This window comes from Panthera tigris, chromosome A1 (genome assembly GCF_018350195.1).
Source record: "Panthera tigris isolate Pti1 chromosome A1, P.tigris_Pti1_mat1.1, whole genome shotgun sequence".
Taxonomy (NCBI): Eukaryota; Metazoa; Chordata; class Mammalia; order Carnivora; family Felidae; genus Panthera; species Panthera tigris.
In genome coordinates, this window is record NC_056660.1 from 90635745 (window position 1) to 90662903 (window position 27159).

At 50.2% G+C, this 27159-nt stretch overlaps 1 protein-coding gene across 1 annotated transcript in view; it reads left to right on the forward strand.

Annotated features, from left to right (window-relative positions):
- Nucleotides 1-27159, forward strand: part of ADAMTS2 (ADAM metallopeptidase with thrombospondin type 1 motif 2) — a 153841-nt gene that overhangs the window by 41910 nt on the left and 84772 nt on the right. Inside the window, exon 2 of the mRNA XM_042999277.1 lies at nucleotides 12843-13044. Coding sequence (XP_042855211.1) covers nucleotides 12843-13044 — 202 coding nt within the window. The remainder of the gene's footprint in view (nucleotides 1-12842; nucleotides 13045-27159) is intronic.

Consider the following 27159-nt stretch of genomic DNA (forward strand, 5'->3'; position numbering starts at 1 on the left):
TCAGCTCTGCTTCTTGCGGGAGGAGAAGGTGCCCATCAGCCCCTGGCTCACAATTTACCTGCTGAGCAATCACAGCAGAGAGCAGAGATGGTATCTCCCTGTATGCCCCAGCAGATGCTTGGCATCAGGGTTCATTGGCTTGCCTGGGCCATGTGGGTGCTCCTGGGGTAGGGGATCCATGGCTTTGGCTCCCCCTGAGCTATGTGGTCCAGGAGTGGTGAGGGTGGTTCATCAAAGGAAAATCAAGGAGCTATACCTGAAGAAGAAAGAAGCAGGTGGCCATGTGATACAACTCCGGGTAGGTCTGTAATCTCCAGTGGGGCAGGTGGGTGCTGGGCAGGCCAGGATATTCCCTGTGCACCACCGAGGAGCATCTGTCACCCTGTACCCTGGGAGGGCATGCTCTGGGGATGGTCCCAGACAGAGAAGCTACGGGAAATTTCTTTTCCCTTCTCCAGAGTTCCCATCCCTGACCTGAAGCTCTGGAAAGGTAAGAGGGCCTGGGACTCCAGGCAATTTATGGACCTTCCAGCTCTTGTGTCTGAAAGTCCTTGCAGCTGTTACAGATGCAGCCCTGATGAACGAGCATAGAGGGGCTGGCCCAGCCCCAGGCCCCCCACCCCACACCTCCCCTCTACCTCGAGTCGTAAAAACACGACATCAGATGAGCTGTGGCTGCCGGCATTGCAAAAATTAATTCCGATTTGGTCATAAAGTTATAACGGGCTGGGATGAAATAATCCTAATGAGCTTCTTTTAATAAAGCTCACCAGTGGGGCCCCGTGCTGATGGCCCCCTTGGGGCTGAGCCTGCTTTCTGCTTCCCGGAGCCTCCAAAGAGCCTGCCTGCTTCCAAACAGGGCTTTCGCTGTGTCCTGATTATGCTTCTCCATAAACATATTTTATCTTAATGATCATCTTTAGGGGAATTTGCAGTCACGGAGGGCTTGTCTCAACGTTGTTAACAAATGGAGGGGATGACTTTCTTGCAGATGACCTCCCCCGGGGTGGGAGTGCCAGTGTGCTCCTCGAGACCCCAGGCTGCCAGTGCCTAGGACTCTGGACCACTCACGGTGGGGTCTGGTGGTGTTTGCAGCAGGAGGGCTGGGCTGGTGCTCTGGCCTTGACCTGGCTCTGTATGTGTCACTCTCCCCTTATTGGGAGCACTGCCTGTCACCCTGCTCTGCAGGAAGGTTGTAGGGATTTCAGCTTCAGGGACTCCTGAGCACTGGGGAAGGGAGACCAGTTGGTTCTCATCCACATGCTTGAAAGCTGGGCAGCAGCAGGGCCCCCAGGGAGCACGCCCAGCCACCCAGGTGCTTGCCCAGCAGAGGCTGGGGCAGTTCTGGGGGCAGGGACAGGGGAACCTGGAAAGCACACTGGCCTTGGAGTCCAGGGCCTACCCAGCACAGAGACCATTAAGCTGAATTTTCTTCTAGCAGTTTTGTGATTTCAGTTTCATCGTCACAGGCCACCAGTACACCGGGAGTTTGCTTTTGTTTACCATCCGAGGTCAGGGTTTGATCTTTTCCTCCATCTATAGCCAGTTGTCCCAGTGTCATTAAAAAGAGAAACCACTTCTCTCCGAAACCAGCTTGCTCCCCTCTCCTCTTCCCCTGCAGTGAGCGACCATTCTAAGGTGCTCAAAGGGTATCCTTTGGTCAGTGTATTATTTTTTAAGTTTTTTTTAAAGTTTATTTGTATTATTTTTTAAAATGTTTATTTACTTTTGAGATAGAGAGACAGAGCGTGAGCAGGGGAGGGGCAGAGAGAGAGGGAGACACAGGATCAAAAGCAGGCTCCAGGCTCTGAGCTGTCAGCACAGAGCCCAATATGGGGCTCAAACTCACAAACCGTGAGATCATTACCTGAGCTAAAGTTGGATGCTGAACCTACTGAGCCACCCAAGTGCCCTTTAAGTTTATTTATTTATTTTGAGAGAGAGAGAGAGAGAGAGAGAGATCACAAGCAGGGGAGGGGCAGAGAGAGAGAATCCCAAGCAGGCTCTGAGCTATGGGTGTGGTGCCGATGTGGGGCTCAAACCCATGAACTGTGAGATCATGACCTGAGCTGAAATCAAGACTCAGAGGCTTAACCAAGCCACCCAAACGGGCCCCAGTCAGTGTCTATTTTTGCAAAATCAGTGTTGCTCCTTGCTTGGGTCTGTATGTGTCTAACTGGCATAAATGGTGCTGTGTTGTACAGCCCGCCATGTCTCACTTTCTGCATTCAGCCATGTTTCTGAGATCCATCTGTCCTGTATGTTGATGTCAAACCTCTAACATCCATGTAGCACTGTGTGGGGTGCACCTGCCTCATTTTGCCCCTCCTCCTGCCCTCTGATGACAGCCACGTTGTCTCCAACTCCCAGAAACCTGTCCAAGCAATGCTGCTGTGAACAGCTCTCAATTGCTTCCTTAAGGACCTGTGTGAGCATGCCTGTCTGCACACCTTGTCCAGGGCAGCGAAAAATGGCCCACAGGGGAAGGGTCGCTATATCCTGTCTTTACGCAGTGGACCCAAAAGTGACATTACTGGCCACCCGGTGCTCTTACACATAATTGACTGAATGGTGCCAGGTTGCCAGAATGTCCACACCTGCTTCATGTTCACCATTTACCAAACCCCTGCTTTCAAATTGCTACCCTGTCATTTACTAATTTCATTTACTGTTTTATTATTTGATGAGCTATTTACAGCTTACATATAAATGAATATCAGAAATGATATTAAATTAATATTAAAACTGGAAAGCAAGCACACACAAGCTCTGCAACGAGAGAGCAGCACTGCCCCCGCTGGACAGAGGCTCCAGGAGAGGGTGAGGAGAGCACTCTCCGGGTCATGGGCTGACTTCCCCTTTGCTGGGAGCTGACAAGGCCCCTTCTAAGGGGAAGTGGCAAGCAAGGTCACAAGGGAGTCTGGGGAAACACAGGGCTCTCCACAGCCGGGTGCCTGGCAAGGCTGAGGTGTGCACCAGGCACCAGACAGAAGTGTGGTCAGAGGGAATGGCCTGCCCTGTACTTTCCACTTTCGAGCCCGCCATGTCCCTCTGGCTCTTGGGGAAAAGCTAAGAACTTCCAGGAGTGATACGTGTGTCCTCAGCAGAGCACGAGGAGAGAGACCCTCAGCAGCACATGGATGAGAATCTGGACCAAGCTCTCCTGGGTGTTCTGTCTTTGGGTTAAGAGGATGGTCCAGTGGAAATGTGGTAGGGGGACCTGTGTCTTAGCGATGACCGTCTGTCTCTTGCATCACATGGAGGCAAGACTGCTCAGCTGCCCTCCACATCTGGTGCAGAACTGCTGTCCTGGGATCACTTTTTACCATCCTCCAAGGGATTCCCTCTTCATTTTTTTTATTGGGTCTCCTGCTCCCCCCATCTCCAGTCTTCCATTTTCTTGATTGCCCCTCTTGTTTTGAAGAAATGTGACTTTCAGTAGCTTCTTGAGAAGAGGTGCTGGGCAGATAAAACTTTAGAGAGCTGACACGCCTGGAAATGTCTTTATTTCACTTTCATACTTGCTGGAGAATTTGTTTGGGTATAGACTTTTAGCTAGGAAGTAATCTTTCTTCGGACTTCGAAAGCTTTGCTCCATTGTTGTCCTGCTTTGAATTCAGGGAAGACTAAAGCCATTCTGATTCCAATCCTTTGTTCCCTCTTATGTATCTGCTTCCCCCAGTGCCCTCCTATGCCCTGTGAAAGTCTGTAGAATTTTCTCTGCGTTCTGAAATACCATGGTGATGTGCCGTGGTGCAGTTCTGTTTTCATCTGTGTTTTGAGTACTAGCTGGGCCCTTTCAATCTGGCAAACACCTTCCCATTGTGAGGAATTTTCTTGAATTATTTCATTAATTCTTTTCCTGTCTATTTTCCCTTTCCTCTCTTTATGAAGTTTCTATTGTATGGATGATACATCTCCAGTCTGGTCTTCTAATTTTCTTAACTTCCCTCTCCTGATTGTTCAAGTCTCTTTGTTTCATTGTTTTACTTCCTGGGGGATTTCTCAACTTTATCTCCCTAGTCTTTCCACTGAGTTTGTCATTTCTGCTGAAATGGTTTTAATTTCAAAGGACCCTTTTTATTGTTCTCATCCTGTCCTTGTTCTCATACTATCCTTGTATATCTTCTCCTAGCTCTCAGAGGTTATTGATGATGGGCTGCCCCCACCTTCCTGTATCGTCTCTTTTCCCCCCACTTTCCTGTTGTTTGGTTGTCTGCCTCTTCTTGGTCTCCATCTGCCATGTCTGGAGTTTCCCCGGGAGAGCCAGTGATCCCTGGCTAGCTATTCATGTGTAACGTTGGGCAACAAAAGAAATGACTAGGAGCTTGAAACATGTAGGCAGGGGGAACTGTGGACAGTGATACTACCTTTTGGTCTTTTGATCAGATTCTGTAGAGAAGACCCCTCCCAGTCTCCATCCTGAGGGGTAAAGGCCTGACCTCTAGAATACTGGGGTGAATTGTGGAAGGGAGTTAGTGCCTCAGCATTGATTTAGTCCTCCTGGTTTTAGTTTGGTGCCTATGCTCTCAAATATACCTGGTGCCTGCAGCCCACAGACCCTTTTCCACCTTTCTGAGAGGGAACGAGCTTCCAGACCAATACCAGTGTTAGTTGTCAGGGCTGTCACAAGGGCACAGTATATGGGCAGGGCATTTGGCACTAGCCACCAACTGGTCCTGCTTATTTCAATCCTGTCTTCACTCCCACTCCCAGAAGTGCTTGGTGCCTTTGGTGGATTTTATGATGTAGACTAGAAGAGTCTCTTGGTTTTTCTCATTGCCAGCTTGGGATTCAACTTTCTCTGATATAGTAAGTCCATTACTATGAGACCATCTGCTTTCCAGCCTCCAACAGTTCTGTTAGTTTTTCCTATGCTGCTCTCTGTGTCCTTGTAGCCTTGTGATTTAAAAAAAAAATCACTTTACTAAAGTTGTAATGGGATTCCAGGAAGGAGCTAAATTGGTTGTATATGTTCAATCTATTATTTTACCCAGAAGCCCCTCATGTGTTTGGATCTGTTTTTGGACTTTGTATTTGGTACCATTGATCTGTCTTTCATGACAGCAATGGTCTATGTACTAATATTTTGTAATACTAAAAATTAGCATATTAAACATATAAAGAACATAAACATATCTTGTAATATGTTCTGTTAATTTGAAAGGTAAGTACCCCCGAGGGATGCCTGGGTGGCTCAGTCAGTTAAGCAACTGACTGGCTCAGGTCATGATCTCACGGTTCATGGGTTCAACCCGTGTCGGGCTCTGTGCTGATGGCTCAGAGCCTGGATTCTGCTTCAGATTCTGTGTCTCCCTCTCTCTGCCCCTCCCCTGTTGCTGCTCTGTCTGTCTGTCTCTCTCTCTCTCTCAAAAATGAATAAACATTAAAAAAAATTTTTTTAAATGTAAGTACCCCCCATTATTATTATTTTTCAATAGTTTCAAGATTTTTCTGGCTTTTTTTCCCTTCTAGCCTTCCAGTTATATCTTATTTTGTTGGGTTTTAATAATTCTTTGATGGAGATTGTGTTACATTTGTAGATTGATTTGGAGGAGAGTCAAACTTGGGTATTTTATTGGGTTATTTATTTAATTGTGTTAAATTTGTAGATGGATTTGGAGGAGAATCAACTTGCCGTCCAGGATAGCATTGTTGTGTCTCCATTTATTGAGGTCTTCCTTTGTATTTGGGGGGAGTTTCAGACTATATTTGACTACTCATTGTGTGGTCTTTATACATTCATTCCTTTTTATTCCTAGATATTTCATGGGCTTTGTTGCTGTATTTGAGAAGCCCTTTTGCCCATTCTCTTTCTTAGCTAGAAAGAAAGGCACTGGCCTTTGTGTACATATTTTACATCAGATGAGAAGTATCTATTCCTTGTAGGCTTGGTAAAACTGTCCTATAAAACCCTCTAGGTTTTTCTTTGACTAGTTTTTCAGTTTTTCCTAAGGTTTATTCAGGTTTCCTAAACTGAGCCAGCGATTAGACTTTATATCCAATATCTAGTGTAGGCTTATTGAAACTGTATCTTTAATTTCTGGTGTTTGGGGTTTGAGGGCATTTCCTCTTCTTGTTTTCTTTGATTTTCTCTCTGTGGTGGTGGCTATGGACATGACTTTTGAGTTTTCTTGCTGTCCTAATACATAGTCAGATTTGGAGCGTGTTCCACGTGTGCTTGAAAGGGGCACGTTTTCTTGTTGTTAGGGCTTCAGCTAGGTTGTCTCAGTAATGCAGATCCCCAACAGCCCTACCTCATGTTAGACTAATCCATCTATTGTTTTCTGGAATAAATGTATAAAAATGCACATAGAACTGCAATTTGTCTATTTTTCCTTGGATCAGGTTGAAGCTTTGTTAGGTTTCATATCTTTTATATCTTCTCAATGAATTGCTGATCAGTTTGTCCCATTAATGCCTTGGGTTATATTTCATCTCATAAATACTGTTTTACTTTGCTTTTTTTGGTTGTTGTTGGCAATCACATGGTCCCTCTATTGTTGCACCATTCTTCTGAAGGCCCCTGGGTCATTTTATCTTAGCTGTGTCTTGGGTAAGCAGTGCATAGCTGGATTTTGTGCCAGCTCATTTTTGCTCCTGCTCCCCCAACCCAGCCCTGCTCCACCTGCCTCTTCTCCCAGCCCCACTGCTGGCCCCAAGCACCCTCCCATTGCCTCTCTGCCCTGACTCCTTTCCTTCCCAGCCCTGCTGTGACTTGTAGGGCACTCAGGAAAGCGAGGCACCCAGGACCCATGGCTCCTGTCTTCCAGGGGGCCTCTCTCTGAGGCGGGAGAGGACCTTAGGGCCCAGCAGATTCACAGATGAGATTGGAACCACAAATGGTGGTGTGTTTTATGAAAGAAGAAGACAAGATGCTGTCAGGGAGATGTTGGGGGAGGGGAGAGCCTATTTTAATCAGGATGAAATAAACCTAGTCCCCCTGAGGAGGTGACATTTCAGTTGACATGTGAAGGATGAGAAGGAGCAGGTCCAGTGAGAAATGAGGGTACAATCATTCCATGGATAGAGGACAACAGTCTTCTCTTGTCACTGAGAAGGGTCTTCTCAAGACTCCGTGCACTCCATCCCCCGTGGATGTGCAGCCAGCTCTGTGGGGGAGGCAGATGGGGACCAAACGTGTCCCTGAGGCCAGTGCTGGAGGGCCATGGACCCCTTTCCCTGTGGGCCTTTTGGAGGACCCTTGCTGGGCTTGATGGGCAGCGCCAACTCTGAGCTGGAGTAGCAGCAGCAGAGAGGGCATCCCAGGTGAAGAGGTCAGCGTGGCAAAGTCCTCCCTGTGGGATTTGCAAAGCCCCAGGACAGCAAACACACAGGCGCCCTTGAACCTACAGAACCAGCATCTACCACACGATGCTTCTGAGCCCTTTGCAGACTCAGGACCCAGGGTCTCTCTTCTCCAGGTTAAACGTTTTTGTTTCTGCCAATTTCAGTTTCCCCAACCCATCCCTCAGTGCTGGCAAAGTATGGGGACCGCTCTGGGGCGTGTTAACAACATTGGACCCCATGGCCCTGGGCTGGGCCCCAGCTCCTCCTGGGCTGAGTGGCTTGTCTAAGTCACTTAATCTTTCTGCTCCTGGGATTCCTTGATGCTAAACTGGGGACAGTAATGAGGACAGTGGGGAGCCTCCTCCTTGCAGTGGGTATCAGATGGCTGCTGGGGTGGCAGAGCTTTGTCCCTGTCCCCACCCCCAAATGCGGGGCTTGGTGCAGGCAGTACCCTGTGCTCCATGGGCTGTGGGTGAGCTCGGCCTCTGCGACCCACTGATTCCCCTGGAGGGCGGGTGCTTGGGCATTCCCTGGATGCAATTCGGTTTCCCCTTCTCCCGTCCTGTCCCTGATTCTCTGAGGCATCCTGCCTGATCCCTTCTGGAGACTCTAAAACTGGGGACAGCTCTTGGAAGCTTCTTGCCTCGTCATCCTTTGCCTGAGACATGAGCAAAAAAAGCCCTAGCTGCCATGCAGAAGAAGGGTCCCCCCCAGCACAGGGAATGCCAGGAACCCAAATCCCCGTTGTTAGGCACTAGAAAGATAGGGTCCTGCCACAGATGCCTCCAGTCAGGGGAGCCTTGGCCTGCAGGGATCCTGGCTTCTTCTGTCTACCGTAGAGCAGCCACCCGTGGGGACCAGCAACTTCTCATGGGGAAAGGCTGTGTACAGAGGGCAACAGGAGCCAAGAGCAGGAGATGGGCAGCTCTGACAGCTTGTTATCCTGGTCTGAGCCAGTAATGACGGATGGAACAAAGGGCTGGGTGAGCTCTGTGTCACTGTGGCTTCATACATGGGCTGTAAGCATGCAGGAGCTCCAAAGGGAGGAGGGGAGAGTGGCCAGGAGCCCACCTCCAACCCTGAGGGACCAGGAGGAACAAAGGCCTTTAGGCCAGGTAAGCAACCCGGTGCACAGGGACAGGCCAGGAAGACCAGTGTTGGTGTCAGGGGATTACTAGGCAGTTGACCCAGGATCAGACAGGAGCCTGCCACTCGTCCCTCAGGGGGCCACAAATCCCTACAGTGGGACTTGGCTTGAGCAACAGGCCTGCTGAAACCAGGATGGGGTCTCTGCACGGCCTGGGCTTCAGGATGGAGCCCGTTGTAGGGAAACTGAGGAGACATCTAAGATTGACAGTGGAAGAGATTTCAGCCTGGCCTCTGGGTCCTATCAGTGCTCATGTGGCCCTAGGCCTAGGGACTTGGCAGACACTGCTGATCTTGGGGATGTGTTCCCGTAGGTCTTGCCAGGTCTGAGCAGGGCTGAGGCTTCCAGAGGCAGGGGTGTCACCTGTTTCTCCCCATCGGCACTTTGACCTTTGGTTTTGGGGCATCCCTACAGGGCTTGGGGCTTGGGGGAAGGTATTCTAGAACGTCCAAGTCATCCCCCAAATACTCATGATCCAAGTAATAACTATAACAGTAATAATTATGCTTGAGGTGAAATTGGCATTTCTGTTGTGTCTTTAGTAAAGGTTGCTGTTTTTCATGGACCTGAAACATAAATTTTGCTAAAAACTGTGCTTGCCTGGCAGATCTGGCTACAAGATGTGTCCCAGCCAGCTCTGGCCAAGAGGCAGCCCCTTCAACCCTCCCACCCATGGGGAACATTGGGAGGGGTCACTGCATGACAACTCCCAGGATCAGGGGCACACTCTGATACCTTTGGGGGCCAGGAGGGCAGTGACAGCAGCAGGTCAGGTGGCCTGGGGACATGGGCCCCATGTGTCCCACCTCTAGGCATGGCTGTCGATCCACAGCCCAGTGTTACCTGCTCATCACTTGCCCCCAACCCGTGACCCCCCTGTCCTAATTCCTCAAGAGATGGCTCTTCTAGATTTTAACACAAAATCTCCCAATTCTGAAATACTGTCAACCCAATGAGTTATTTTTAAAATGTCATGTGAGGGGCGCCTGGGTGGCTCAGTCGGTTGAGTGACCGACTTCGGCTCAGGTCATGATCTCACGATTTGTGAGTTCAAGCCCTGCGTCAGGCTCTGTGCTGACAGCTCAGAGTCTGGAGCCTGCTTCTGATTCTGTGTCTCCCTCTCTCTCTGCCCCACCCCCACTCATGCTCTGTCTCTCTCTGTCTCAGAAATAAATAAACATAAAAAAATCTTTAAGTAAATAAATAAATAAATAAATAAATAAATAAAATGTCATGTGGCCCTAATAAGCACCTCTATGGCTGGTTTCACCTAGGGACCACCCATCAGTGACCCTGGGCTTGACAGGGGCAGAGGGTAACATCGAGCCTCTTCCCCAGGGAAGAGGTTTTTTTTTTAATGGAAATTACCATTTTTCTGCTTCCCAAGGTGGTTCTGAAGGTGAGCTGTCCCTGCTTGTTGGAAATGCAAAGAAATAAATGTGTAAAAATAGAGTAGCAATTCCTCAAATCCCCTGTCAGACTTAAGTAGCTGGTGTCTCCTCTGGGAGCGGCAAGGATGGCCCTGAATCATCCCCAGACAGCCCAGCAGGATGATCAGCTCTGCACAGGCACTGCGTGCAGGCCCGCCCTCCCCATCCCTGTCTCCACCCCTGGAGGGGCCCCTGGCCAGCACCTGCCATGTGTGCGTGTGTGCGTCAGGGTGCACAGGAGGACATGAGGACCCCGGGAGGGACAGAAATGCAAGCAGTCACTTGGCCCTGGCCTGACTTAGTCCTCTGTTCTGTCAGAGCCCTCCCCTCTCTGCTTCTCCTTCATCTCCTTTACCTCCCTCACCTCTGCTTTCCCTGCTTGGTGTCTGTCCCGTGGCCAGGTGGCAGGTTTGTGCCAGCAGGTGCAGGGGGAGTCCCATCAGTCTTTCCATCTGTGAGATGGGAACAGTGATGGGATGCACACCACAGGGGCCTGTTTGTCAGCCCTGAAGAGGAGACATATGCACAGGGCCAAGTGGCGGGGCAGGACCAGATGGCAGGCTGCCTCGCCTGAGTCTGAGCTGCTTTCAGAGTCCCTATCCCACCTCCAGCATCTGCTCTGCACCACTGTGACGTGGAGGGAGTTCCTGCTCCTGTCTGGAGGAGGCAGCAGACGAGAGGCTTTAGGGACAAGTGAGAATTATTCTGGAAGACTCTTTGTGGACAGGTGGTGCTGCAGGGGAGCTGGGCTCTCAGCCCCACCTTCAGCTACAGGGGCACCAGGGTCCAGACACCACACCCTGGGTTGTTGGTGTCATGATGACTTGAGATCCCAGGCCAGGATAACAAGCTGTCAGAGCTGCCCATCTCCTGCTCTTGGCTCCTGTTGCCCTCTGTACACAGCCTTTCCCCATGAGAAGTTGCTGGTCCCCACGGGTGGCTGCTCTACGGTAGACAGAAGAAGCCAGGATCCCTGCAGGCCAAGGCTCCCCTGACTGGAGGCATCTGTGGCAGGACCCTATCTTTCTAGTGCCTAACAACGGGGATTTGGGTTCCTGGCATTCCCTGTGCTGGGGGGGACCCTTCTTCTGCATGGCAGCTAGGGCTTTTTTTGCTCATGTCTCAGGCAAAGGATGACGAGGCAAGAAGCTTCCAAGAGCTGTCCCCAGTTTTAGAGTCTCCAGAAGGGATCAGGCAGGATGCCTCAGAGAATCAGGGACAGGACGGGAGAAGGGGAAACCGAATTGCATCCAGGGAATGCCCAAGCACCCGCCCTCCAGGGGAATCAGTGGGTCGCAGAGGCCGAGCTCACCCACAGCCCATGGAGCACAGGGTACTGCCTGCACCAAGCCCCGCATTTGGGGGTGGGGACAGGGACAAAGCTCTGCCACCCCAGCAGCCATCTGATACCCACTGCAAGGAGGAGGCTCCCCACTGTCCTCATTACTGTCCCCAGTTTAGCATCAAGGAATCCCAGGAGCAGAAAGATTAAGTGACTTAGACAAGCACTCAGCCCAGGAGGAGCTGGGGCCCAGCCCAGGGCCATGGGGTCCAATGTTGTTAACACGCCCCAGAGCGGTCCCCATACTTTGCCAGCACTGAGGGATGGGTTGGGGAAACTGAAATTGGCAGAAACAAAAACGTTTAACCTGGAGAAGAGAGACCCTGGGTCCTGAGTCTGCAAAGGGCTCAGAAGCATCGTGTGGTAGATGCTGGTTCTGTAGGTTCAAGGGCGCCTGTGTGTTTGCTGTCCTGGGGCTTTGCAAATCCCACAGGGAGGACTTTGCCACGCTGACCTCTTCACCTGGGATGCCCTCTCTGCTGCTGCTACTCCAGCTCAGAGTTGGCGCTGCCCATCAAGCCCAGCAAGGGTCCTCCAAAAGGCCCACAGGGAAAGGGGTCCATGGCCCTCCAGCACTGGCCTCAGGGACACGTTTGGTCCCCATCTGCCTCCCCCACAGAGCTGGCTGCACATCTACGGGGGATGGAGTGCACGGAGTCTTGAGAAGACCCTTCTCAGTGACAAGAGAAGACTGTTGTCCTCTATCCATGGAATGATTGTACCCTCATTTCTCACTGGACCTGCTCCTTCTCATCCTTCACATGTCAACTGAAATGTCACCTCCTCAGGGGGACTAGGCCTGAACTCTAGTCCAGGGTGGGCTCCAGGCCTGGTGGGAAAGGAGAAGAGAACCAGAGCAGATGCCACAGCTGTGCTGACAGGGAGATGCCATTTTGGGCTCCTGGGCCTGACAGAGTTCCAGGCCCCTGGGACCCTCAGCTGAGGCCCCTTGGACCCTCTCTCCCACCCCAGGCAGACTGTGGAGTCCTTATCCCTGCACAATTCAGTCAGGCAACCACCCATCTCCTCAGCCTGTGACAAGGAGTAGACACAATTTACCGGGGAGAGAGAGGGGAGAGGAGTGCCCATGGGTGGTCTTGACCCTGCACAGGTGTGAGTGGGCCTTGCCTAGAGATGAGGGGCCTTGCTTCAGTGGAAGCAAGTTCTGGGAGAGGAGCTGCCTAAGGAGATGCTGTGGGACACACACCACCAGGGCTGGCCCTTCGTCTCCCTGGTTTTAACGTGGTAGACACACTGGGGAGACCAGCCTTTGGGCACCTGGGCGGCCCTTCTTGGGTATTCAAGTGTGTGAATGGATGGAAAGAGCTGGCTGTGGTCATGCACACTCCTAGGCCCAGCTTCTTGGCCTCTCCATTCACTGCTGGGTTCCAGGCCCGGTCTCTGTGATGGCCAAGGAGTTGGTTTGCATGCTGCTGGGTCTGAGCCCACTTGACACTCACTCTGCCCTCTCTGAATCTCTGTTTGTTCCTCTGTAAAATGGGGACAGTTCAGGTGCTTCAATAAGGTAATGGCCAGGCTGGTGCCGAGTGGTATCCAGGTGGGGTTTTGCCGTGTTTCAATGTACCTGGCAAGCCTGGGCTGCTACTGCAGATTGTGTCCTCTGTCCTTTCAGGGCCCCCCCGGGCAGCCTGGATAACCTCAGCCGTGCCCTGGGTGTCCTGGAGGAGCGTGTCAATGGCTCGAGGCGCAGAGCGAGAAGGCACGCTGCAGATGGTGACTACAACATCGAGGTTCTGCTGGGTGTGGATGACTCTGTGGTCCAGTTCCATGGGAAGGAGCATGTGCAGAAGTACCTGCTCACGCTCATGAACATCGTAAGTGGCAGTCGGTGGTGGGGTGGAGCAGTGGGGCTGCTGGAAAGGTCACCATATCAGCCTGTGGGCAAGACCTCCCAGGACCCCAGTGCAGAGGTAAGTCAGGGGCAAGAGGATTTGAACGAGCCAATTGCTGGGCAGAGAGACCCCTGCCCATCTGTCCACCTTCCTCTCTACCTGCCTTACATGAGTCATCGACCCTCTGGAACTCAGCCCTTTCATCCCCAAAGTGGGGCCAAAGTCAGGTTTGCAGAGCATATTTTATTTTAATTAATTAATTAATTAATTTTGGAAAGAGAGACAGAGTATGAGTGGGGGAGGGGCAGAGAGAGAGGGAGACACAGAATCCAAAGCAGGCTCCAGGCCCTGAGCTCTGAGCTGTCAGCACAGAGCCCGATGTGGGGCTTGAACTCATGAACTATGAGATTATGACCTGAGCCAAAGTAGGACGCTTAACAGACTGAGCCACCCAGGTACCCCAAGCATATTTTATTTTGGAGACTGTTGTCGTGTTTAACCTCATCTCGTTTTTGAAAAGTGCCTTTGATGTAGTAATAATAATTATGATAATAATAATAATAATAATAACAATGAAACAACCACGATGGCTACGATCATTGAGCTCTTACTGAGTGACTGTGTGCCAGGCCCCTGTAGGCATGCATTATCTTAGGCAATCCTCACACTAATTCTGCAAGACTAGTAGATATAAAATCTTGCCTGCCTTGAACATATGTGCTCTTCCCCAAGAATTACACTGCCTTCCAACCCGGCTGAAAGTCCTGCTGAAGGAAAACTCTCTGTTTTCCATACTCACACCAGCTCTTCTGACACCATATGTGTGGGTTTTCCATAACAAGTGCTCCCGACACTACCCAGAGTTAGCACGGACCCCACGGGGTAAGGGCTCAGTCCCACAAGACTGGCCTCACTTCGGATGCCACTCACAAGTCCTGGGTTGTCACCTGTACAACCTGGTCAGAAGACCCAACCAGCCGTAAATCAAGGGTTCCCATGACTCCCTCCTCGGGTTCAACTGTTTGCTTGGTTCGGTTCACAGAACTCAGGAAAATCCTACTTACTGTCACTGGTATATTATAAAGGATGCAACTCAGGAAGAGTCAAAGAGATGCATGGGGCAAGGTAGGTGGGAAGGGTTGACAGCTTCCCTGCCCTTTCCGGGCACACCACCCTCCCAGCACCTCAGTGTGTTCACCAACCTGGAAGCTCTCAAAACTCCATGGTTTACAGTTTTTCTGGCAGTGTTATTGGCCATGGTGATTCGGTCGTCTTTCTCCCTAGGAGCCTGGGGTGGAAGTAGGGGGGGCAGTGCTAAAAGTTCCAACCTTCTGATCACCCAGTTGGTTCCTCTGGCAACTGGCTTCCCCCATCCTGAAGCCATCTAGGTCCCACCAAGAGTCACCTCATTAGCATAAACTCAGGTACCCTTGAAAGGGGCTTATTATGAATAATAAACTTCTCCTGTCACCCCTGTCACTTGGAAATTACAGGGTTTAGGAGGTCTGTGTCAGGAACTGGGGGGAAGAGACCAGTAGATATTTATTATTATGTCACACTTGGGTTAGTTAACTCCTAGCCCCACCATTAACCTGGTGTGAAGGGTCCCTCTGTCACACATACCTGGTGCTGCATGAGCCAGTAGGAGGAAGTCTAGAATTTTTCTCGGTTTTGCCAGTTAACTTCAGTTTATTCATTTCCACCTTCGTGATCTGACTGTATCCCAACTTTGGGTAATAGGATGGTTTGGTTAGTTTCTTGAAAAGCCTGAGGAATACAAAAATTCCTAAATTGAAATGTATTTTATCATAGCCAAAGAAAAAAGTGTTTTATGACATAAATTGGAGGAGCTGAGGAACAGTAGTTGGGTCGCGTCTTTTTTCCCTGTAGCACCCAGCAAGCATTTATTGGACACATGCTTGTCCCAGGGCATGGCAGACAGCCTGGGGCTCAGAGACAAGGGGGGGATGTCTGCCCTTCTAATCTGAGCTCTGCCTCCCAGTGTAGTCAGGGAGATGAGGCACCCTGTTTGAGTGTGTGTTGCCCTGACAATTAAGACCCTATAAGGCACTGTGTCCTCATTTAGGGCTGTGCACACCCAGGACAGAGTCCCTAGGGGCTGATGGAAGTCATGCCCCTTTGGTGGTCTTGGGGAGGAGGGAGATGGAGAAATCATGAATAAGTGAGAAAGGATGACCTTCCAGGGCAACGCTGTCCAACAGAACCTTCTGCAGTGCTGAGAATGGTCAAAATTCTGCCCTGCTCAATGTGGCAGCCACTAGCCAACCTTTGAGCACTTAAAATGTGGCTGGCATGATGGGAGAACTGAACTTTTACCTTATTTGATATTCAGTGGAGTTTTAAAATTTTAACTTAAAAATATTTTTTAAAAGTTTACTTATTTATTTTGAGACAGAGAGAGCACAAGCAGGAGAGGGGCAGAGAGAGAGAGGAAGAGACAGAATCTCAAGTAGGTTCCACATTGTCAGTGCAGTGGGTCTTGAACCCATGAAACCATGAGATCATGACCTGAGCTGAAATCAAGAGTTGGACGCTTAACTGACTGAGTCACCCAGGGGCCCTAAAATTTTTTTTAATTGTGGTAAAATACATATAAAGTTTACCACCTTCACAATTTTATTTTTATTTTATTTTATTTTTTCTAATTTTTTAACGTTTATTTATTTCTGAGAGACAAAGACAGAGCATGAGTGGGGGAGGGGCAGAGAGAGAGGGAGACACAGAATCCGAAGCAGGCTCCAGGCTTTGAGCTGTCAGCACAGAGCCTGATGTGGGGCTCGAACTCACCAACCGTGAGATCATGACTTGAGCTAAAATCAGTCACTTAACTGACTGAGCCACCCAGGTGCCCCTACATTCACTATTTTAAAAGTGTATAGTTCATTGGGGTGGTTAAGCGTCTGACTTAGGCTCAGGTCATAATCTCATGGTTTGTGGGTTGGAGCCCTTCGTCGGGCTCTGTGCTGACAGCTCAGAGCCTGGAGCCTGCTTCAGATTCTTTGTCTTGCTCTCTCTCTGTGCTCCTCTCGTACTCACACTCACTCTCTTGCCTTCTCTCTCTCTCTCTCTCTCTCAAAAATAAATAAACATTTAAAGAAATAAAGTGTGCAGTCCTGGGACATTAACTATGTTCACACCACTGTTGAACCATCCCTAACATCCATCCACCAGAACTCTCATCTTGTCCCCATTAAACACTAACTCCCTACTCTCCCCTCCCCTGGCCCCTGGAAATCACCCTTCTACTTTCTGTCCCTGTGGTTCTGACTAATTTAGTTACCTCATATAAAAGGAGTCATATGGTATTTATCTTTTTGTGACTGGCTTATTTAACTTAGCATAATGCCTGCAAGGTTCATCCATGTTGTGGCATGTGCCAGAATGTCCTTTTTAAGGCTGAATACAATCCCCTTGTGTGCATCCATTGCCTTATGTTTATTCGTTCATCTGTCAATGAGCACTTGAGTTGCTTCTGCTTCTTGGTTATTGTGAGTAATGCTGCTGTGCATGTGGGTGTACAAATATCTCTTCATGTCCCTGCTTTTCAGTCTTTTGGAGTATATACCCAGAAGTGGAATTTCAGGATTATATGATAGTTCTATTTTTTTTTAACATTTACTTATTTTATTTTTGAGACAGAGACAGAGACAGAGAGAGTGCTCAGGTGAGCAGGGTGGGGAGGGGCAGAGAGAGAGGGAGACACAGAATCTGAAGCAGGCTCCAGGCTCCGCGCTGTCAGCACAGACCCTGATGCGGGGCTCGAACTCACCAACCGCGAGATCATAACCTGAGCCGAAGTCAGACGCTTAGCTGACTGAGCCGCCCAGGCGCCCCTAAGGTAGCTCTATTTTGTACTTTTTGAGGAACCTCCATACTGTTTTCTGCAGCAGTGCACCATTTTACATTCCTTCCCAGCAGTGCCCGAGGGTTCCAGTCTCTCTACATCCTCACCAACACTTGTTATTTTTGATAGTAGCCATCCGGTGGGTAAATTAATTCATTCGTAATTCATTGACATTTGGATTTAGATCACCATTGTGGCTAGTGGCCAACCTATTGGACAGTGGCCCTGAAACCCGAGGGTGCTGGCTCACCTGGAGCTGTAGCCGGAGCCCCAACTGGCCCTAGAAGGCCTGGCCAGGGCAGATCTCCCTCTCCCTGTGAGTACACAGCTGGTTATGGGGCTTCCCAGCCCTGGAGCCAAACCAGCAACGTGGAGGACAGATGTGGCGGCAGCTGGCCCGGACTGCGCTCCAAGTGAGGCATTTGGTCAGCTGTGAGGACAGCCACGGCCAGGGCGGAAACACTTCCAGTGTCTGAGGCATAGGGGCCCCACCCTGGACAGACACAGCCTGTCCCCTGAGGAAGACCATAAAGACCCTGGGAGGGGGGTCTGGTGGGGGTTCTGATGGCAGGGACCCAGAGAATGAAGGCTCTGAGGAGGAGCAGGGGCCGAGGTGGATGGGAGGCGGGTATGGCTGGACCCTGGCAGCTCTAAGCTGGGCTGTTTTCTATCGTTCAGGGTGATACTGCTGCACAGACCCCTTTGGGGCCTCTTTGCAGCAGAGTCTGGGCTGGGATGTGGGTCCTGGTGTGACATAGACATTTCAGGTTCTTCAGATATCCATGTGCTCTCTTCTTCCCTCCCAATTACCAGCTTCCCTTGTACCTAATTTGGAGCTGTGTGGCTAATTTTCTCTAATGGTCTGTGTAGAAGGAAGTGATGTGTCACCTCTTGGCCAAGGCGATTAAGAGCCAGTGTGTCCCTTCCCTCTGTTTCTTTCCCTAACACAGTGACCTTGGAAGCCATATATCCCAGTAAGTGCAGGTACAGAACGAGGCAGGACCACCCAACCTCTGCTGGCCTGTGATGTGTATAAAGAAACACATGCCAGCTTTATTGTGTTAGCTACTGATGTGGTGGAGACTTTGTTATGCAGCAGAGCTCATCCTGGGCTGACTGATACACCTGGCACTTGATCTTTCTGTCAACAACTGTTCATTGGGCATATCCTGTATGTCAGGCAAGGGGTATAGCTGTGAGCACAACAGGACACAGCCATAGCTTGCATTCTGGTGGGGAGCACAGACAATATTCAAGTGAAAATCAAAAGAGGTAATTTCAGATAAGGACAATGAAAGAAATAAAATAGTGAGGTGGAGAAAGGAGAAGGGCTGGGAAATGTGGGCCACTTTATATAGGTGGTCAGGAAGGACATGCACAGAAAGTAACACTGCAGCTAAGACTTGAATGATATTGGATGACTGTGGCAAGAGGCAGGATGGAGTGTTCAGAGAGAATGGACGGTGTAAAGGCCCTGAGGCAAGAATGAGGTCAGCACATTTGAAGGTGTGAGAAAGGGCTGGTGTGTGGGGAACAAGGGGCCCAGGTAGGAAGGGAAGTTGCAGATGAACAAGGCCAGTCACTGGATGTTGAGAGGGACTTGGATGTGACCCGAAGGGCAGTGGGAAATCTCCAGAGGTGCCACTTCCTTCCTGCATTTACGGGCAAAGACATTTTATTCGTAGGGAAGTGGAAATTAATCAATCCATCCCTCTCTCTATCCAAGACTCTCTGGAGGGTGAAAAGGGTTGTAAATGTTTGCTGAACATCACAAGAGTCACCTCAGTGCAGAAAAGATCCTACGGCATTCAGACCTCTGACCCCCACCAAAGCACTCAGCACCTCCTGCCAGGTCCAGTTTCCTTCCTTCCCTCCCTAAATCTAGAAACTAACGTTCCTTGTTTATTAAAAGATACTCTATTTGGGGGTGCCTGGGTGGCTCAGTCGGTTGAGCATCTGACTTTGGTTCAGGTCATGATCTCACTGTTCATGGGTTCGAGCCCCACGTCAGGCTCTATGCTGACAGCTTGGAATCTGGAGCCTGCTTCAGATTCTGTGTCTCCCTCTTTCTCTGCCCCTCCCCCACTCTCTCTCTCTCTCTCTCTCTCTCAAAAATAAATAAATTTTTAAAAATATACTGTATTTAACAGAGACAATAAATTATTTATGATGGAAAATGAGAATATAAATCCGGCAGGAATGTGAATGTCTTCACTTACCGATTATTGCCTATTACCTCATTTTAACGGTGGCATCACATTGCATCACATAGCATGCCTTTTATGTAACCGATTATTGATATGACATAGTCACATAACAAAATTTATTTCCCTATTAGATGTCAGACTGGACACTAGCTGTAATGAACACCCTTACAGCTAAATCTATCACTCATCCATTACTGTTTCCTTAAACTGAGTCCCTAAAAGTGCAGTGCCTGGTCAACAGGTATGGGCATTTTAAAGCTTTCTGTGCCAGAATGTTCTCTGTTAGGATTTCACCTATTAATGCTCCACTGAGCAAATGCCTGTCTCCCCTCCTCCTCCTACCACTGAGTCCTTTTTAGCTATGGTAATTTGAAAGCAATGCTGGGATATACTTTTTGTCTTTAAGTTGTATTTATTTGATGGTAATGAAGTTGCATCTATAAAAATATATATGTACTTTAAAACAGCAATCATCTTACATGTTTAGTGTTGGCCTATTCATGTTCTTTATTGTATGGGGACATTAGTTTCTATCTTGTTAATTTGAAGAACATTTATATTTGAATAGGTTCACTTTTTGTCTGTCAAGTGGGTGGAAAATATTCCCTGTAATTCTGTTTTTTGCCCTTTGTTTTGTTTTGGGGCAGTTTGCTATGGTTTACATTTTTGTGTGTAGTGGTGTCCTGAGATCTTTCTCTCCTTGGGTTTTCCCTTGGGTGCCATGTTTGGCACTTCACACCCTCCCCCAGAAGTTAATCTTCTAGAGCTTTGCTCTGGTCACCCTGGCAGACTCCCGTGGCTTCTTGTCAGCAGACCGTTTCCCAAACTCGTGGCCCTTCACTAACCACCTGGCTATTCTTGCTGAGTTCAGCCACATCAGAGACCCAGAATGTCTCTGATTACCAAACTCCTGGGGCCCAGGGCAGAATGAATGTGTGGCTCTCTTGTTTGGAGATCAGGAAAAAGTGCCCTTAAAGGTAGATATAAAGGCTTTTTCCTTTTTCCTGTGATCTCTGTCTCTCAAATTGTCAAGATTTAAAAATTGTCTACTGATTGTCACCGTAAACAATGAAAAATTAGAATTTTAAAGTATTATCATGAATTTTACCAGTTACCTTTATATTGTAAAAAGCTTATTTTATTTTATATTATCTTTGTTTTTTAAATGTTTATTTCTTTATTTTGACAGAGAGAGAGAGAGAGAGAGAGACAGAGAGAATGCACGTGCGGGCACATGCCCCTTTGCAGGGAAGGGGCAGAGAGAGGGAGAATCCCAAGCAAGTTCTGTGCTGTCAGCATGGAGCCTGACTCAGAGCTTGATCCCACGAACCGTGAGATCGAGACCTGAGCTAAAGTCGGAGCTTTAAGCGTCTAGCGTCTAAAGCGTCAAGAGTCAGACGCTTAACTGACTGAGCCACCCAGGCACCCCGTACAAAGCTTATTTTATTTTATTTTATTTTATTTTATTTTATTTTATTTTATTTATTTTTTAAACGTTTATTTATTTTTGAGACAGAAAGAGACAGAGCATGAATGGGGGAGGATCAGAGAGAGAGGGAGACACAGAATCCGAAACAGGCTCTAGGCTCTGAGCGGTCAGCATAGAGCCTGATGCGGGGCTCGAACTCACGGACTGCAAGACCATGACCTGAGCTGAAGTCGGACGTTTAACCGACTGAGCCACCCAGGCGCCCCACAAAGCTTATTTTAAATGCAGATATTACAGCATTTAACTTGGATGCAGAATCACCAAAATTAAACAGACTTGTGTTTCATGGCTCATGCCCGGAGGGTGCCAGAAGTTCACACAAAACACAAGGCAGACTCAGAACGGTTGGAAGGAGGAAGAGAGGAGCCCCCAGGAATGGAGCCAGTGGAGGGAGTGCTCTCTTAGACGCAGATTATCACAGGTGCCCCAGGTCATAGCCAGCAGCAGGAGATATGCCCTCTGGGCCTGACAGCTGCTTTGTTCCCTGACTGCTGCCCCTGGAAGAGCACATCATGCCCTGGTATGGGGTGGGGATCTGGGGACATTAAGCCTGGCATCTCCCCTTCCCTCAGGCCCACTGCCCCAACCCAGGGCAGATGGTCAAGGCTCTTTACACCTTAGCAACTGGATGGGGGTGCCCAAGAGACTCGCCTCCACTGAGACCCATGTGGGGCTGCCTTGGGTGGGACCACCACTGCCATGTCCTGGCCCGAGAGACCACGGGGCATGTGCACCCACCTTGCGCCTGCATGCAGGCCCCTGCCCAGGGCAGAGAGTGGCAGTGATCACAGGGTGGGGAGTGGGAGGCTGAGACCTTGTCCTGTGGAGTCGGGACCACTCGTGAGCCAAGGCCTCACTATCCTGTTGGATTTTACTTACAAAACACAAATTCAAAAGTGAAATGATGAGGAATGTCAAGACAGCAACCTCAGAGCGTTAAACCCCAAGTGCAGGGCCCTTCTGGATATGGGCCCTGGTTGCTGGCCCATGAACTCAGCAACATGAGCCCTGCACTGAGACCCCGCAGCCCAGCCCGACCCTCTCCAGACACCTGATGTGGCCTGTGCTCCCTGCTTCGGGCCCCATTCTCCATGGCCCTTCTCCATCCTCTGCTTGTCCAGAGGCTCTCAGCCCAAAGCTACACTCACTCTCAGCTTTCTGTCCAGATGAAGAAGGCTGTGCCTGAGAGAGTGCTGGGGCCAGATTACTGGCAGTGGCCTCGTCCTCTGGGGCCCTCACACTGGTTTTTAGCTCCCAAATTCCAGAGGCTCAAAGGTTGCTAGCAAACCCAGGATGAGGCCCTGTCCTTTTGGCCTCGGGGTCCTTAGCCTAGTCAGAGAGGCTGTGAAGCCCCACTGAGAGCTTCTATCCACTGCTTGTGGGAGGAAGGGTCTCCTTCCCAGCGCTGGGAGGGCTGTAAGGGCAGAACTGTGAGCCGTGAGCAGATATGTGGCCTGTCCAGCCAGGCTGGCTCCTCCAGGCCCCATTGCCACACCGCCGCTGGGCCCCACCTGGGCTCCCTGCTTAGATGTGGCTCTCCCGCAGCCGGCCTCCCTCTGCCGCATCCCATTCCTGCTCCTCCCAGCCTTCAACCCTGGCTCATGCTGTGGCTCCTCTGGACCCAGCCTTGGGAATGAGGAGCTTCCCTCTACCCAGGACTCCCCTCTTCCACGGGCTCTCCTGGTGCACTGGAAACCACTGTCCTGTTTCACCCTTTCTCCTTAGAAACATGCTCCCCTCTGTGTCTGGTGCTCCCAAGCTAGGCTGCAGTCAGCACACCTGAACACACCTGCTGGGTGTGTAGAGGAATCACCACATTTTCACAGACCTGCTCTGCCAGTGCCTGACTGGTCTCTGCCTCCAAACTTGGTGTGTGACAGCGTGTGCCTGGATGCAGCCCCCATGCTCACGGCACGTCCAGTTACCTTGGTAGCCACAGATGGTGGTTTTTCTCCTGGCTCCGGTGAATGGGAGGCCAGGGAGAAATACCTTCGGAGGAGACTAGAGCCATGATTCAAGTAACATGTTTACGTATGCATTTTGAAAAGTAAAGGGGCGCCTGGGTGGCTCAGACTTCAGCTCAGGTCATGATCTCACCGTTTGTGAGTTCAAGCCCCGTGTCGGGCTCTGTGCTGACAGCTCAGAGCCTACAGCCTGCTTCGGATTCTTCGTCTCCCTATCTCTCTCTGTGCCCCTCCCCACTTGCACTCTCTCTCTGCCTCTCTCAAAATAAATAAACTTAAAAAAAAAGTAAAGTAACATTTGTGCCAAAACTTTAACAAATCTACACCTTGGGGCCAAGACCCAAAAAGCCTTCTCATGTGGGTTATTGCCTTTAGCTAAAGCACCAAACAATCCTGCTCTTCCCTGAGACACCAAAGGCCTTGATGGGATCTCAGTGTCCACAAAGACCTACAATTTCCTATCTGAGCTGCTGGTCTGATTGTACTCCTTGTGGATGTGGGTGAGGCTGACCATTGCGTTGGGTGATGGCTTGCCCCAGAAGGTGGCCCACGATCCTCTTTACCTTTGGGTATGTCTGCCAGAGGCCGCCGAGGCCGTCACTGCCTGCCCTGGAAGTGCCACTCTTTTTGGATGGCAAACATTTTAAAACATCAATTTTATGTTAAACTAACCTTGGGCGTGTTACTATTGAGTTAAAGCAAAATTCACAGCAGCCTTTCCAGATAAACAGAGATGCTAAAGTAAGGTTGCCAAAAATATAACCCAAGGGCCAAATCTGGCCTGTCATCCTTTTTTTTTTTTTAATAAAGTTTTGGGATATAGCCACACCTGTTCATTTGTGAATTGTCTGTGACTGCTTTTGTGCTCTAATAGCAGAGCTGAGTAGCTGGGACGAGGATATGTGGCCCAGGAAGCTGAAAACAGTCACTCACTGGCGCTCATGAAGTATTTGGTTATCAGGCTCTAAAGAAATCTTCTATGTGCTCTGTGCGCACCTTGAATTGTGGCCCCAGCACTCTAGAGTTGACATTCACATCCCACCACATCCGTACACTGGGTATACTTATTAGTGAAGCACTTGGTAGAGAATGAGGACCAGCTTCAGAGTCAGGAGCAGCTGTATCCTAACCCTGGCTTTTACCTACCTGGCAAAGCTCCTGCCTCGCCCTGCTCTTGGTTTCTTCATCTTTGAACCTTCCACACACTCTGAGAACCCATAAAGGCTAGTGAAGTCCCTAGGAGAGAAGGTTCCCCTCACCCTTTTCAGCTCTCCAGTCTTCTGCAGCTGGAGCAGCCCTTTCCTGCAGGCCATCATCGGGGAACTTGCCCTTGAGCCAAGCTTCACCCCTCTTCCTGCTCAGACCTGAGCCCACCCCCAGCCCCACCCTAGGCTTGCCAGCTCTGTGGACCTGTGAGGTAACTTTGGGGACTCCTTTACAAGCAATTAAATGAGCCGGTCATTATAGCCATTTTAAAACAGCAGAGTAGGAAGAGCAGATTTCTGAGCAGACAGAGCCGTCTCTCCCAGCTGTGTTAACTGCTTATGTTCTGGAAGAATTCCTGAGCCCCCAAAGCATCTCTTCTGCTGAGGCAGACACACTCTTTAAGCCTACTGAGAATGTGTGCTCCAAAGAAACTTCCATGCTTTCATAATAGAGGCCATATCCTTTGACCTTCCCCCCCCCAGCACGGGGACAATCCTCTGTACAGTATGTTCTTAAACAATTTTTGTTGAATGAATGATCTCTGTCTGTGCCAGGATTCAGATATTTTTCCTCTTTTCTTTTCTAATTTAATCCAGAAATTGGCCTGGGTTTACCAAAGCCTTGCCAGGGTTTGCAAACAATCAAAGGCATACAAGCTCCATTTCTCACCAACTTCCAAGAATGTTGGGGCCGTGTGGCAATGGTGAGGAAGGCAGTGGCAGGGACAAGAATATTTTCTGCTGATCCCCCGGGGGAGGGGGGGTGTCCTGTCGTGACCAGGCCACGGAGCTGCAAGCTAGCCAGGGCGAAGGCACTGCCCCAAGTCCCCATTCACGTGTCTCTGGCTCTGGGTCCTGGGAAAGAGAAAAACATCTCTGAAACTGGACACTGAAACCTGGTTCTCTTAAGTTGGAGGGGAGTAGGCAGAGCTCCCAGGCAAAGGGGGACACGTTTGGGTTTGGCCATAGCACAGGGTGGGAGTTCCCATGGCCGCTCAGCAGCTCCCCAGGTCCCGGGGTCTGCTCGTGTCCTGGGCTGCAACAGGGCATTCTGGCCACCATTCTGGCTCCTCATGTGTGTCCTACTGGCCTGAGAGCATGGCCCTGTGCGCTTCTAGGAGATAGAGCTATCAGGGCAAGCACTGTGCATGAGGCTGATAGAACGCTTAAGAGAGGATACGTGTCATGGCTGACAGAATCAGGCAGGGAGGCATTGGCCCAGGTGAAGGTGGCTGTGGGCAGTACGGGGTGGTGGGGATGGGGTGACAGGAGAGGGCACGTCCCCCAGAGATCCCCTCCTGGGTCCCCCTCACTTGTGGTCATGGAGGAATGAGCAGACCTGCTGTTGCCAGCTTTGTTTTTTTTTTCTTCATGAGAAGCTGGAAATCCAAGTTTTATGGGAAATCTAATTATTTTTCAATGTCAGCAACAAATTGAAATTAAGACCTCACACTGCACAAGTGAATCAGAACACGACCGCAGGACACAAGTCTGGCTGGTCAGCTGGTGGATGGTTCCTTCTGGCCAGGAAGAAAGGAGGCACGGCCTGCCCTGCTGTGTCCTGTGATGGGGGATAATTAGTGCCACCTCCCAGTGCTGTCGTGAGCGTGACTCGAGTTAAACACCAGGAAAGTGCTTTTAGCAGAGTGCGGGGCCCATGGAGGGCATCCCACGAACACGAGCTAGTCCTGGCTTTGTGTTTGTGCATTGGGTGCTCTCTGAACCCCTGGTCTAAACTGGGCCTCATTCTGGGCACTGGAGTACAGGAGTGAGCAGTCATGTCCCTGTGCTCAAGAAAGTTGGAGCATGGAAGGGGTGGGAGCAAGGAAGAGAAGAGTAATTGTACCCTGGTTAATACATGTGCTGATTGTGCAAATACAGGGCATTCTGGGTCACAAGGAAGAGTGCCTCAGATGAAGGCCACTTGAGCTGCCCTTAATGCAGAGGCTGGGGTTAATGAGGAGAGGAGCCTTGTGTATGCCGGTGTTGCTGCAGTGGTAGAACAGCATGTGCAAAGGCCCAGTGGCATTACCACATCACAGCATGGGGTTGGGCCCCACTGGGGTGTATGGTGCTGGGATGAGGCAGGAGATGAGGTTGGCAAAGCCTTAAAAAAAATTTTTTTTAATGCTTATTTTTGAGAGAGAGAGAGTGTGTGTGTGAGTGGGGGGAGGGGCAGAGAGAGAGGGAGGAGACACAAAATCTGAAGCAGGCTCCAGGCTCTGAGCTGTCAGCACAGAGTCTGATGCAGGGCTTGAATTCATGAACCGTGAGATCATGACCTGAGCTGAAGTCGGACGGTTAACTGACCGAGCCACCCAGGTGCCCCAAGGTTGGCAAAGCCTTTTGTCTCAGGCTAAGGGGCACAAAAAGGGATGATATCTGGGGTCCCTGCCATACTATGATAGGGGAGTGATTAAGTTAGTTTGGGGTCTAAAAAGAGAAACTTCTGTCTTTAAGAGTTTGGGGCTTATGCCTTCTGTTATTGGAAACACCAGTGTGAGGTGAGGAGACTGAGTTTTTATGCCTGGCAGCCCTGTGTGAGGAGTCAGTCACCTGTTGTGTCTACATTGTGCCTGGTGGCCCGTGAGTTCACTCTCCTGGACAAGGTCACTGAGGCTCAGAGAGGTCGGCTAGTGTGGCCAGGGCATGGCAGATGGGATTCACGTACAGGTGGGAAGATGGGCTCTTAGTGGGGATCTGGCCCAGGTGCCTGTCCCCTCCCTGCTGTTCTGGCCTGAAGAACAAGTGCTCCTGAATCCTTGAGGAAGAGCTGAGGTATGTTCTCACCTTGGATCTCTCTGATCTCCCAACAGCTATTGACATCACTTGCCCATGCCCAGCCTGTTTTCCATCTACTTTCCCTCTCCTGGTGTTTTCTCTGGCCTTTCCTTCTATTGTGTCTTCCTGTTCTCTCTAAGATTTGCTCCCTCACGCAGTCACCCATTCAGTGCATGTTTACAGAGCTCTTGCCACATGCCAGACACAGCCGTAGGTGCTGGAATGTGGTGGTGAGGAAGCCTGGGCAGCAGTGGGGGGGAGGGGGGGGTCCTGCCTGCATGGAGCTCACATTCCAGTGAGGGTGGGGTGGACAATAGACAGCCACCCCCCTCCCCAGCACTGCCACCCCCGCCCCCAGCCATGATGATGTAGGTGGAGAAAGTTCCAGAGGGGGAGGTACCATGGTCTGGCCTTACCTCCGCTTCTTCTTCCCTGAAGAGTGTGGCGCCCTGCCCCCACCCCAGGGTTCTCCCCAACCCCCCTCCCCTCTCCAGGAGGCCTCCTGACAGCTGATATAGGAGTCTGGGAGCAGCTTGCCCTTGGTCTCCCTGGGGAGAGCTGATGGTTGTCAAAGCGGGAGTCAGTC